This window comes from Meleagris gallopavo, chromosome 1 (assembly GCF_000146605.3).
Source record: "Meleagris gallopavo isolate NT-WF06-2002-E0010 breed Aviagen turkey brand Nicholas breeding stock chromosome 1, Turkey_5.1, whole genome shotgun sequence".
In the NCBI taxonomy this organism is placed as follows: domain Eukaryota; kingdom Metazoa; phylum Chordata; class Aves; order Galliformes; family Phasianidae; genus Meleagris; species Meleagris gallopavo.
In genome coordinates, this window is record NC_015011.2 from 1,307,551 (window position 1) to 1,321,833 (window position 14,283).

At 45.5% G+C, this 14,283-nt stretch overlaps 1 protein-coding gene across 1 annotated transcript in view; it reads right to left on the bottom strand.

Moving 5' to 3' along the window:
* Nucleotides 1-4,615: 4,615 nt before the first annotated feature.
* LOC100545769 (collagen alpha-1(VII) chain-like) overlaps nt 4,616-14,283 on the bottom strand; it is an 86,792-nt gene continuing 77,124 nt past the window's right edge. Inside the window, exons 83-88 of the mRNA XM_031552648.1 lie at nt 13,322-13,370; nt 12,318-12,356; nt 10,156-10,323; nt 7,648-7,719; nt 7,005-7,175; nt 4,616-5,327 (exon numbers count right to left, since the gene is read on the bottom strand). Of these exons, the coding sequence (XP_031408508.1) occupies nt 5,314-5,327; nt 7,005-7,175; nt 7,648-7,719; nt 10,156-10,323; nt 12,318-12,356; nt 13,322-13,370 (513 nt within the window). The 3' untranslated portion in view covers nt 4,616-5,313. The remainder of the gene's footprint in view (nt 5,328-7,004; nt 7,176-7,647; nt 7,720-10,155; nt 10,324-12,317; nt 12,357-13,321; nt 13,371-14,283) is intronic.

Sequence of the window (14,283 nt, forward strand, 5' to 3'; positions counted from 1 at the left end):
TCTCATGGTCATAGCACACCAGAAGCAAAACTCACATCCCAAATACCCATACAAAAGTTTTGACTTGCTCAGGAAAGCAAAGGCAATGGATTTACACCAGGATTGCGTAGAGGAGGGGGACATGGATGATCTGTAGGTCCATAGATGGGCAAAAAAGGATTTTCTGACTTGCTTTGTCCCATGTTTAATAACCTCTGGGACTCAATTTGCACTCTTAGGGCTGTGGATGTTGGACACTCAAAACTGCCTATTCTCCATCTCACTCTAACCCAATGCAAAAGGACTCTTCCTCTCCCACAAAGCTCATTTCTGTTGGGATTCTCCACTCCATGACACAGTTTTGGGAATGGTTTTTGCCCCTTCTGACAGCTTGGCAGCTCCAAAAGGGTTGTAGAGATCATGTCAGTGGCTTGGAAAGTCCCATGACTTTAAGGTAGGACCTTGGTAACATGAGTCAAATTTTTGTTTACCAAACCACTTTTTCAAGAACTACCAAGCTTTACCACTAACAGCTTATTGGGCATGAAATAGATCTTGGTTCTTGATGGTTTCCCTCCAAATGAAGAAAAAAAAAATAGCACTGGAGAAGAAATATTAATCTGTATGAATAGCCTTCACCAGTGGTTTTTGTTTGCTATCTCTGTGTCGCATTTCCTACCCATTCTCCAAATAGGCATTTCATATAGTAGAATCACAGAATTATTAAGGTTGGAAAAGACCACTTAGATCATCTAATCCAACCATCAACCCATCACCACCATGCCCACTAAATCATGTCCTGTGCACCATGTGCATGGCATGTGCCTGTAGCTATGTGGATATCACACCTCTAGTATGAATAAACATCTGAAATGAAGAAAAAGTGCAAGAAATATAATGGCTGCATCTCTATTGTTGGGTTATACTGCTTCTCCAGCAATTTTTTGCTGCAGCAGTCATGGCCAAGGGCTGGCCACTTGGTTTCATGAGCCACATGGAGGTACTCAGGATGGCTCTAAAGGCAAAGTAGGACATATGCAGGGGACACGGAGACCTGGTAGTGGAGCTCAGAGTGTTACGTAGGAAACGCCCAAGACAGGAGATGGGTGAACCAAACCCTGAGGGATCAGAAAGGATTTTCATTGGTGGTTTCTGGAGTGAAACCAAGGCAGCTCTTGTCAATCACCAGTTCCTGGACAAGGAGCGTTTTCCTTGGTTTTGCTCCTAACCCACGCAATAATTATGCCGGATGTGAATCCATCCCAGTTTTTGCTCTTGCTCACCCCAGCTCAGAGCTGCCTGCTCAGTGTCAAAGGATTTTGAGGATTTTTCAGTATTTTTCCTCCCTCTCCACAATGTCACAGCCATTGGGTTGCCATTCCACCCTTGTTACAAGCAGAGGATGGCGCTCACCAACAGGATTCTTACCTTCACCACCAGTGCTGCCAAGTGGCTGCGTACACCGAAGCAGTGGCATAGTGATTGCAGTTACTCCAAAAAGCAATGGATATCACCCAAAAGTCACCTCCACCATACAGACCAGACAAGGAGGATGGATGTTTTTGCAAGATGCACCTTGCTGATGCTTGGATCCAGCCCTGCATTAACTCCATGCCCAATTGCATCTCCAGAGCCTAAATTACTCTCGCTCTGAAAATACTGGGTAATTAATTTACCTCGCTGGATGTAATTCAGACTGGTGACACAGTGGTGAACTTCTTTGTTGCTTTTGACTCTGGCAGGAGTGAAGACGGGGACTTTTGTCAGCTCCCTCCCAAGCAACCTGTCTGCTTTCATCTGCCATCAAGGCCAGAGTATGCTGGATGATGCTCAGGGCTTGGCTGTCAGCACTGTGACCGTTTCAAGGGTTGTATCATTACTGAATTACTCAATTACTCCAGTCCAGCCTCTTCATTTCTCACGATCCATTTTCTTTTGTCAAGGTTGCTAAGGAACTACCTGCTGACTTCGGATGCCTCGATCAGGCAAGTTTCTTCTCCCTGCACCTCCTTGCAAGGCTTTGCTGGCCAGATGTGCCAGACAGAGCTGAAATCCCAATGCTAAGAGGCTGAGTGGGCTTGAGCTATTGGTGCACGTATGGCCATATATCCCATGGGCTCAGCTCCACAGCTACAAAAGTGGGGCCAGCCATGCTCTGAAATCACCCAGCACTTTGCAAACTCCACGAGGATTATTGAAGCTGGCTTTATGTTAATTAAAACCCAAACGTGCACCTCTCCTCCTATGCTCGAGTCTCATAGCGATGCTCTTCGCTTTTTATGGCCATTCTCCAATGTGTGATGTTCAGGAATCTTCTGGCTTCGCCTCGTTTGGAGCAGCCCCAACTCCCTGCACCTGGAAAGCCAACAGCTTGCCAGCAAATCACTCGGCCCTAAAAGTCTCCCCGACCCCACAATCAAATCATTTCAAGAAACTCAATTAGAGTGACGTGACATTTCCAAGGAAACACCGAGGAGGCATTCCGGTAATATTTTGGCCCCGCCAAAACGGTTCAGATGGCAAATCAATAATAAACGTTTAAGGTTAGATGTATTAAAAAAAATAAAAATCAAGTTATCAATTTCCCATTATGCCTAAGCACACAGAGCACTGATGGGAAATTCAAGCTGCATCTAATACACCCAGCAGAGGACTGAACAGCTTGATAATACACACTTGCCTACAGTACTGGTTTCCACTTCCCAACACTTCCAAGCAGCTTTGAACACTGGATTAAATCCCCCATCTGCCTGGTGAGTTGCTGCTTTGGCCTGTATTATCAGCATGGTTTATGGTGAAAGGTCCTGAGCAAAATCAGCCCCAAGAGGCTCTGCCCCTCTCCTTAACTGTGAAACCAGGTGGCTAAATCGTAGAATCATGGAATGAATTGGGTTGGATGGGACCTTTAAGATCATCTAGTTCCAACCCCCCTGCTACAGGCAGAGACACCTCCCTCGAGACCAGGTTGCTCAAAGCCCCATCCAGTCTGGCCAGTCCAACCACCAAACTTAGCTTTTAGATATGCTCTCTCCTGGCCAAGCATGGAACTCAAAGCTGCCAAGAAATTCTGCACGTGAGGAGACGAAGCCCTACTTAAGCCGATGGCAGTAGACTTAAGAGCAAAAATATTGTCCCATTTCTTCAGTGTCTCGGGAATAATGAGGCAGAAAGACAAATTCTGGGAATCCTTTGTGTTTTCAGGTAGGTACCAGATCTTGTGTCCATGGTCCCACATCCATGGTCCCAGGACTATTGGCTCACCCACAGCTGCCTCCTGACCATCACTGTGCTGCTGATTCACAGCCATAAAAATTATCTTCATGCAATTACCAGTGCTTATCTTCTCCTCAGACTTGATGTCAGCATAACATGCCTGCCAAGTGCTTTGCTGGACCACAGAAATACACCCTCCTCTTCTCCAATGCCCTGGTAAAATTGATAGGTGGACAAAGAAATGTGGGCCTGGGTCCACTCGGGGAGAAGCCAAGGGATGGAGGAAATCTTCCTGCCTTGTTTTTGATCTGCCCATATAAATATTTTTTGTTCCAATCCAGCTGTGGGCTGGTTTGCATCAGGAAGGATCATTCCATGTCCCTGTTCATTGCAGGGGAGTTGGAACAGATGGCCTTTAAGAGTCCCTTCCAGCTCGAATGATTCTATGACTCAGGGCATGGGATGTTGCAGCCAGAGACATCCCAGCTCAGGTCAATGTGGATGAACTGTTACGTAGGTGCCCTTCCTATGTCCAAGTTCATTTTCTCCATTTCTTTTAAGGCTCTGAAATGTTCACTCTGCAAAACTATGGTGTCTCCACACATTATTCCCCTTGGCAAGTTTCCATCTGAAGATAAATTTTCCTACCTGTGCATGGTGACTGTTCTTTCTCAGTCTCCTGGGCTGCAGCACCTGCACAGCCGGGCACCCCAGAAACATCACTTTATGCTGTGGCCTCACCTGGAAACACAGCAAAGCTTTAATTTGGATGAGGCTGCAGCCAATATTTTGCTCAGCCAGGAACATTTTGTTTCTACTTTGAGGGAATTTTTTTTTTTTTTTTAATGTGATGCAGTGCCTGAATGTTTTTTTGTCTTGCCGAAGTACAGGAGAGATTGGAAATGTTGGTCTGAAAATGTCACTTCTCTTGTTTCCAGCATTTACCAAATTCTATTTTTTTTAGTTTATTTTTTATTTTTTATTTTTTGTTTTTTATTTTGTTTGCAGAAAGAATGAAAAACTGAGATTTTTCTGCTAAATACTCCTTGGAACCTGGGACACTGTGGGCAAGGGAAATCCTGCTGTTCTACCTGTAGCAATGAGGCAACCCTGTTCAGTCTGGGAAATCTGAGCTCAACCTTTTAATAAACACCCCTGATAATTTCCTAATTATTTCCCCCAGTTTCTCACCACCATAAATCCTCATTTAACCATTACATTCCCACCAAGGCTGTTTGGAGGGAGAAAGGCAATCCCCAGTGCAATCCTTGAAGACATGATGCAATGAGAGGTGTCGTTTTCAGGCACCACATTTCCTACCTCGATGCATCATGACAGTCGTTTTTTCACTCTTGTAGAAGACAGAATCTGTGGTTGCTTTGGTAAATTATGAGTATTTGAGGACACAGGAGAGACTTTCATGTTGTTGGATCTCCTTTGGCCCTTCCAAGAGTCCATGCTGTCCCATGATATGCACGTGGAGGAGATGTTATTGGACAGGACCCCTCTAATCTGGGCCCACAGGGCCACCGAAACCCAAAGGTTTACCCTCCCACTTGATCTCCACATCTCTCCTTGAAGACTTGGAGATGGCATCTGTAGGGAGAAGTCCATTTGCTTTCTTATCATACAATCTGGGACAGAGAAATTGGACTTGCTGAAGACCGAGGGGAGTTTGTCTGCCATAGGATGGGACTCAATCTACCCATTTGATTGGACATGGGACAATGGAAATTTCCACTATTCTATCTGCTTTTCTTAAAAGGGTCACTGGTCTCAAGTTGAACTATGAGCTAGAAACGATACTCAGCAGCATTAACACACTTTTATTTTACAAAAATAAACTCATGGGTAGGTGTCACCTGGATTTGCACAGTCATACTGTAGGACAAAGAGTACAGTTGTGAGCCTTTGGGCTTTCCTGAGCACTCAGATGATTCCCTCTCTTCATACCACTTTGTTTCCTGATCATAATTACAAGTATTCCAACGTCTTTTTTTTCTAACATTGCTTCTTCTTCATGTTAAATGGTTTGTCTTGCTTGTTGAGTCTCCAAGATGTCCCAGAGAAACTTCTTGCAGCTTCATTTATCTTTGATTTATGCATGGCAACTGCAGCTGATCACCTCCCTCTGACTGGTGTTGGAAAGCAAGGAAAGAGAAAACAAAAGGTATGTTGGAGGTTGGATGTAGCATGGGCTTTATTTTGAACCTCCCATGTCTGGAGATGCTCAGGAGGTCACTGGCACCATGGGAAGTCCATGCCAGGTCACACTGTGACATGCCAGACATTGATACAGCAAATATCCTGATCCAGGTCAGCTTTGGGAATTTTAGGGTCAGTGAGGAGAAATCATAAAATCCCTGTAGAATCATTCAAGTTGGAAGGGACCCTTAAAGGTCACATAATCCAACTTCCCTGCAATGAACAGGGACACCTACAGCTTGATCAGGTAGCTCAGAGCTCTGAGCCTGACCTTGAATGTCTCCAAGGATGAAGCATTTACCACATTTCTGGGCAAACTGTTCCAGTGCTTCACTACCTTATGGTAATCCACGGAGGACACAGACTTGGCCTGGGTTTGTAGGACTATCACTCCACAGTGGCTGATTCTCTCTATAAAGGGAGATATGGAACTGAACATATATAAGCTACTTCAGGGAGCCTATATGCTCATTTAATGCTCATGCCCCAGGCTTGCAGCACTGGGCATAAGAGGCTCTTTCTTAGTCAGGGATTTAAAGCACAGAGAGTGACTTCCCCAGGTGTGGTGCACTGCAAAGAGACAGACCAGCAAATGTGAGCACTAGCCAGGCTAAGTGGGTGCCAACTAGCAGATGAACCTCATCAGAATCATTATTGTTATTATTTCTTTTGGAGAACTAATACATTTCTTCTGCTGCCCAGAAGGGTTTCTTCCATTTAAAGAAAAGGCTGAGAGAGGAGACCTTTCTAGGAAAGCATTTCAGCTGCAGCTCATGTATTGCTTGGCAGCAGTAGCATTTGCATTACTGTCAGGGCTAGGAGGAGCTAATTTCATACGATCATAGAACAGCTTATGTTGGAGGGGACCTTAATGATCGTCTCATTCCAACTCTCTCACCATGGACAGGGTTGCCAGCCATCAGATCAGGCTGTTCAGAATCCCCCTCCAACCTGGCCTTGAATGCCCCCATGGCAAGCTTCCACCGATACCCATATGGACCCTCTACATCACCCCCACATCCACCCTGTGTTTCATCAATGGATGTAGCCCAATGAAGGAGATGTTCAGAAGCTCTCAGGATGGGCTGAGGGGGATGAGCTGGGGGGGGATCTGAGTGGGGAGTCCACTGGGAGCAAGAGGAGAAACAGACTTTGAAACTAGAGGCAGCACTCCAAGTGAAACTTGGATGTATGGATGGGGAAGGTTATAGGATTGCCTGGGGGGGCAGGCTATGTCAAAAGCCAGAACAGCTGGGCAGCCCATCCTAGAGAAGTCTATGGGCAAATTGGCCTCCTCAAGGCCTTTGCTGCCATCCAAAGTGGCAACTCTGCCTTGAAAACATCCTTTTTCCCTACAGGTGAAAGGAACAGCTTCTCCTCCTTCTCCCCTTTTCATCTGACCTCCATCCTCCCATGCTGCTCCAAATCATCCTTCTATCATCCTGGCTTATTAAAAGAAGCAGAGTAGCAGAGTTGCCCTTGTCCTGCTGTGGCTTGCAGCCTGGTCCTTGGTGGCACACCATAAGGCAATGGACGTGGACAGATCCTGGATGTGTTTTCCTGTTTTCTCCTAGGAGGAGGATCAGAGAGCCTAGTGGATTTCTCACCTGCTGAGATTTTGCACTGCCGTTCACACTTCCTTTTGGTTTCAAAGCGGTTGCTGTTTCCTTGGCATCCCCCAAAGATGAAGGGTCGACAGGCTTTTGCTGCTGGGTGGAAGTACCAGCGCAGGGTGTAGTGTCGACAGGAGCCCTCGTCCATTGGCTGTAGGCAGGGGGCTGCAGGGAGACACCCCACAACCACTCAGATGTGGGATTTAGGTGGGAAAAGACCACCTTGGACAAACACATGGGGCTGGTGCAATGGCTCCCATTGTCCCATGGTCATCACAATGAGGTTGGAAGAGCAAAAGAGGCAACAAGGACCAAGGGTGGATCCTCATAGTGGGATGAGCACAAAGCTCCTCATTGTAGGGTTGGTTGCTTTCAGGGACATTGCACAGGAAACTCTCATCATGCATTTTGTCTTGTATAGTTGGACAACACAGAATGGGCTGAAATCACCCCCTACTTCATTCACTACCAGAACGAATGCAGCTACTTTAAGCCAAGTGTGAAGCTGAGATTTGAACCTCTGCTTGCTGGCGTGTGTAGCTTTTTCAGCCCCACATCTCCTTGATCTCAGAGCCAAAAAGCACTTCCCACCCGAGTAGTGACTTCCCTAAATGTCACTTAATTCAGTTTATTTCACCTGGTAATTGATCGTGAGCTTCTCGGCGCTTGTATAGAGGAAGACCTGTTATTGGCTGCACACTGGAAGCTGCTGGGGAAGCAAATGGAAATCACACATAATAAGGGCACGCAAACAAATTAGCCATCATTTAAATATTGATCACTGGAGCCTTACATAGCTTTCTGCTGGCTAACAAGTTCCCTTAATAAATGTCATGGAGCTATTGGTGAGGCAGGGGGAGGAACTGGCGGCAATAAAATTCTTAATGGTATTAAGCAACTCAGTCAAAAAGGTTGGGTGTTAGTCAGAGAAAATGGAAGTATTTGTGGTTGCTTGCAGGAGATAAATGTCAGGCTGGAGTTTTGTAAATCTGGAAGCTTTGAAAAGCCAGGGGCGATTGTAATCTGGCAGTAATAACCCTCCGACTGCAGAATCCTGTTAACATTTCCAGCGCCTATCGGCACTCATCACTTAGTGGAGCGATTTATGGGCCCTCCTGCCTCAGACCCAGGCTTTAATGGGATTGTCGGCTGGCGACAGCGGCAGCTGTGATTCAATAACATGTGGTACGCTCTGCCGATCTCAAACCGCCCCGATCCCAAACGCTGCCTTGATATAAAGTGAATTTAAAGCCAGATGGATGACGTCTCCCAAGTGCAACGCAGATAATAGGTGAGAGTTTGAGTGATGGGCAAGAGGAAAGCAGAGATGGTTGAGGCCAGCTTCAAGTTTAGCTGGATATGTGGGGATTATTTGTTCCTTAGTGGATTACATGGGGAAAAAAATGAGATACTCATCATTAGGTTTGACTTAAAACTCTTCCCAAAGCTCAGGAAAGTACCATCATGTGTAATAAAGGTGAAGATATATAAAATGTAGGTCAACAACCTGTGTAGGCTGCCACTTGTTTCGAGGTTTGAAAGTGTGTATTATTGGAGTCACATTTTTTAAATATATTCCAAAGTAGCAGAATTGATTGCCCAACTCATTTGTCTTTTGGAATGCATCTTGCCCTGTGAATACCTATCTCTCTGAGCTGAATCAGTGACTGTCCCCCTGCCCATACCAAGGGCTGCTTCCTCCATACAACTCAACCCTCCTCCTCCTGTTGACAAAATCTGAGCAGTCATGGTGTAAACATCTGAATATCTGGTTTGCTGAACTGGAAGAAATGAGACTCAACTCTCCCTCCTCTTGAATTCTGCGCTTTCTTGTGTTATGTTTGGACTTTGAGTACTGAGTGAAACAAGCCCATAATCCCCCTATTCCTGTCCACCAGCATTTCTGCACAGTGCTTTCACTCTCTATCTCCCAAAAATCAAGACTAAAAGGCAAATGTTGCAGATGAAGTCAGAAGGGCCATGGGTGAATGTGGAGTGGTCTGGAGATGTGATGGATGTGTGGGAAGGTGGTTCATATGGGTCACATTTGGTGAAGGTAATTTCCATCTTGCTGCCAAGATTCAGGGCAGAAATGCTCAGAAACTCCTAAAATCAATTATATCAAAGGCTTTGCTCACCTCCGTTTAGTGTGTAGGGCACAGGGATGCCCATAGAACCTCGAAAAGCCATCCATGAATTATTAGCCCATGGGGATAGAAGGAGGTATGAGACTTGTATTTACTGAAGGGATCTGATTGGTCATCAGGTCTGCATGATGTTGAGCAAAGATGTTCCTCACTCTAATGCTCATTACAATGGTTCACAGAAAAAAAGGGTAGATGATCTGAAATTAAGCTGAAACTGCCCCATCCTGTCCTTTCCCTGAAGAGATGGTCATTCTTAGCCAAGCATTAATGGATCTCCTGGTATCCAACAGATCCATCTCCTGGGCTTTTCTGCCAGGACACCATCCCAGTTAATCCCAGGGTGGTCCTGGAGCAAACTGGGGATTCATCTTATCAGCTATGCCTGCAGACCAGGCCAAAACATTCTTCCAGCCCTGTACAGACAGGACTGTACTGCACGCATCTGCAGAGCAAGACCTTGGTTGTTCTGTCTCCCCCTCTCTCTTGGCCAACATAAAGGGTGAGAAATAGAGCCAGTTGTTTTTCCATTAGCTGCAATCATGAGTTTTACCCATTAATGTGTTCATGAGACCCTGGACAGAAATAGTCTGTAATAGCTTGAGTGTTTGGTCTCAGAGATGCAATTTTTGGCTGGTAGAAAGCCTTACTAGAAGTTGTAAAGGACATGAGGGGGACAGCATCAGCCTGAAAATGTTGGCTGCTTTCTTCCAGCACTTAAAAATGTGTTCTTTGGTAGGTGGTGATCACCAATGGTGCCACATGTGTTTGGCATTTCCCTCACCCACACACTGGAGTGTTGGATGATCTCACCTCTGAGCCACAGAGAAACATGGGGGATCTCATGTAGGCGCCCTTGTTGGAAATCCCATATCTGTGTCCTTTCTAACACAGAGGAAAGGAATTCAGCACTGGGTTCATGCTTTGCTCTGGGGGAGGTGAAGACATCATCTCCCATGATAGAAAAGACCAAAAGCAATCAGCCAGGCAGCTGTACTTACCTGTCGTAAGAGAAGGTGTCTCCAGGAAGGACTCTGATGATGTCATCCATGTGGTCATGCTCTGGGTTTTGTTAGGCATTTCTTCCCAGTTTTCACCATCCCTTCCAGGGTGTTTTTGAGGCTGAAAATACCCTTGAAGCTGCCTCTTGAGTTCAATTGCTTCCAGGCCTGTGGATTTAATTGCTGGGTCAGTGATGATGAAATCTGGCACCACAGTTTGACAGCTGAGCTCTCTTGCTTAGAAAAACAATTGTAGTTCAACAAAGTGACTACTAGTATGGGAGAAAAGTCACAACTCAATGTTGCACCTTCAAAAACTCACAGACCACAGGTATGGCGTCAGGTTAGGAAACCATTTTTCAAATCATATACGCTGTAGAGAAGGGCAAGAACTTATGGACAGATCATACTGTCTCTTGTCTTCCCAAGGAAGGCTGGGATATGCTAAACTTATTCAGAATAAAGGTTGGTTTTAAAGGAAACTGTTCCCAAGGAGTGTGATGGAACTCATTGGTACCTCCATGGCTGCGTTCACAGTGTCCATTTGGGATGGAGTTCTGATCAAAGCTATAATTAAAGGTCTGTGGGACCTGTAGCATCTTCATGACACGTTGAGCTGTGTCAGTCTTCTTGTTGGATGGGCAGCATGTTAGCAGGGTAGATCTTTTATGAGTTTTGGCTTTACGTATGTACAGACTTGGAAGTTACAGGGTGGTAGATCTGATGGAGCCTGGCTGTGCAAAGTTGACCCAGAAACATGTTTTAAAGCAATGTGGACCAGCAAACTGAATCCATTCCGTATCAACTCTGTAGCATGTCCACTGTGGTTTTGATCTGGCTTTGCAAACTTACTACTATTTCTAAAAAGATGCCTCGAACATGAGTTGGAGACAGGACGATGTGCTTCTGGCTGAGCATCTGGATAACACACAGAGCCCTTGGGTAACATCCGAGTTATGAATGCAAAACATTTCAGCAAAGGTTTTTTTGTAGGAGCACGGAGGCTTCTGTGTCCAAGAGCATTCAGCACGCAGAATTCATTTGCCCTGATTTATTACAGCAGCAAGTAGAGGCCAATGCAAGGGCAGGATCCCAGGGATGGGGCCATGGATAATACCAGGGAGAAACCTCTACCCTGATAGCTTTGCTTTCTAAATACAGAGCAAGAGAGGGGGAAGCAGAGTTTGGAAAGGACTATATTGTTCCTAATGTAATAGGGAATGTCCCATGCCAAGGGAGTCCCCAGCTGCTCCGTGTGACTGTGATTACATTGGCTCAGTACAGCCAAAGCAAGGTTGCTGCCAAGCAGCTCAGCTATTTGCTTCTTGACCCATCTCTCTGTTTAGTAAGTCCCTGGCTTTGTGAAATGCTCTGCTTTATATACTATGAAACAATGTGCTACGAAGGCTAAAACAACAACAACAACAACAACAACAAAAAACAATTATGGAGGAAAAATTAAAGCAAATCCATTTCTAGAGAAGATATATTCATTTTAGAGGCTCATCCTTTGATTATGCCTGTTTCAAGCACTGAACAGGTAGGAAAAGACTAACTGCAGTGGCTGCAAGGGTGTATGTGTGGTGTCATCCAAGTCAGTAATGTCCTCATGTTACAAAGCCCCAAAACTTTCCATGATGACATACAGAGTGTAAGATACATCCACGCATACCTTTTCTGAGGTTGGATGCATCACCCTGGGCACTGCCCACCCAGAAAGTGACTCTTCCAAGTGTTGTTTAATTCAGCAGAGAGGATAAACCCTTGGCCAAATGTTGGAGCTGGACTCCATGATCCTTACAGGTGCATTCCGATTCAGTATGTTCTAAGATTCTATGATTCTGAATGTGGGGTCTCCTATATATCAGCAGATTAACCATCCAGATGACATGGACCGTAAGAAATAGGTCTCCAAAGCAGGAGATGGAATGTTGTATTCTGTCTTGCAGAACTTAACCCTGTTTCTTTGTATTTCCCTCAAGAAATAGCCCTCCTAAAAGCTGGGACCTAAAAACATTTGGTGATCCAGGGTCATTTTCCATGTTGAAACTCAGAAAAAGGAATTTAATGACATCTTTTCACATAGTCTAGGGGTAAGGAGAAACATTCTTTAAGCCAATGCACATTCCCATGTATTTCTATATGGATATCAGCAGACTTACTCCTTTCCACAAGCATCCTTCCCAGCTCATCTCCACAATCTGCAAACAGAAGACAGGGCAGAGTTTGTTTGCTGCTTCTTTTTTCTTTTTTGGCCATTGGAAAGGATTTTTTTTTTTAAATGAAATGATTATTGTTATTGGCAACACATGCTTTCATGGGTTATATTCGATTTCTACCCCTTAAAACATTCAGATGCTTCCTAATGTCAGAAACAAGTGTGACTCCATTTTAATCATCTTGGCAAGTGCAGTGGTGACCTCCAATCCTCTTTGGCCATAGGAATGCTCAAGAGAGTTGGGCAGCTCTGCTGGACCCCTGCAGGGCAAGGAAGCAACAACCACAAAAGCCAAAAACCTTTGTGATGTGGGGGTTTGGGGTTTAAAAAATCTCCAAGTATGGTTTTCCACACTATTTTTTTTTACCCTTCTGGTCCAGGTTGACAGATATGAAACAAGCTGCCCAGGGAGCTGGTGGAGTCACATCCCTGGAGGTGCTCAAAATACGAGGAGATTTGGCAATGAGGGACATGGTTAGTGGGCAATATTGGTGGACAGTTAGATTGGATGATCTTAGAGGTCTTTTCCAGCCTTAATGATTCTATGGTTCTGCTTTCACTGAAGAGGTGTCAGGAAGTGCCTTGAAGCAGAGAGGAATTAAAGTGTTGTTATCAAGCAAAATGCAGCTCCAAACTTTCCCCTGTGACCCAGAACCTTTCACCAATCAGTGGGAAAATGGATGAGCGGAAAGGAAAGCTTTGCTGACAAAACCACCGGGGAGAAAGAAGATAGAAGTTTTAAAGGGAAAGAATTAAAAGTGTGACTAGGAGGTCAGGGCTACAGCAGAGACTCTGTAGCCCAAAAGCCCACACTCATCTCCAAGTGTAGCAAGGTGACGCGTCTCTGCTCACTGCTAATGGGGTGATATTTGCTGGGTCGAGCAAGCATGTGCTGCCACTTAAATTACTCCAATTTAGTCACTGCCAGCAGCTCGCCAGCTGACTTACCGCATTGGCCTCTCATTTCGCTCCTGACCACCTCCTTCACCTCTTCCTCCTGAGCCACAGGGAGAAAGAAGTGATTAATAGAGCTTTTCTACCCCTGCTCCATCTCCCTCAGCTTCTTCTTTCCCATTCTGCTGGTGCAACCTCACCTGGAGCACTCTGCAGTTTTGGGTGCCACAATAGATTAAAAACATAAAACGATTGGAGAGTACCCAAAGGAGGGATGAGAAGGTGGAGAAGGCTCTGGAGGGCAAGATGTGTGAGGAGTGGCTGAGGTCCCTTGGTTTGTTTGGCCCAGAGCAGAAGAGGATGAGGGGAGGCCTCACGGCTGCCGACAACCACCTCGTGGTGGCCTAAAACTCCTTAATGGTGGCCCTACAGCCTTCTCATGTTAAGAAAAGGTTCTGAATCAGAGGGTGGTGGGCATGGAGCAAGTTCCCAAGGGTAGTGGGCCCAGCACCTAGCTGTTAGAGCTCAAGGAGTGCTTGGACAACACTCTCAGACATAGGGTTTAGGTGGTGTGGAGTCAGGGATCCCTTCCAAGTGGGGATATTCTATGATTATGTCCCAGCTAGACTTCTCTTCATAGAATCACAGAATCATTAAGGTTGGAAAAGACCATTAAGATCATCTAGTCCAACCATCAACCCGTTTTTACGATTAGGGTATTTGAGGCACTGCTGCCAAGAGGTGTGTGGATGCCCCATACTTGGAGACATTCAAGGTCAGGCTGGACCAGGCTCTGAGCACCTGATCAAGCTGTAGATACCTCTTTTCACTGCAGGAGAGTTGGACTAAATGCCCTTTTAAAGTCCCTTCCAACTCATATGGGTCTGTGATTCTGTGAGTTTAAGTTGAGCATCCTCCATGTCCAGTGGTAGGCATCCTAATGCAACTTTGTATGATATGGTCACTGTCTTTTAAGGATGACAAATCTTGGGGCATTTACTGTGCAGAAAGCTTAT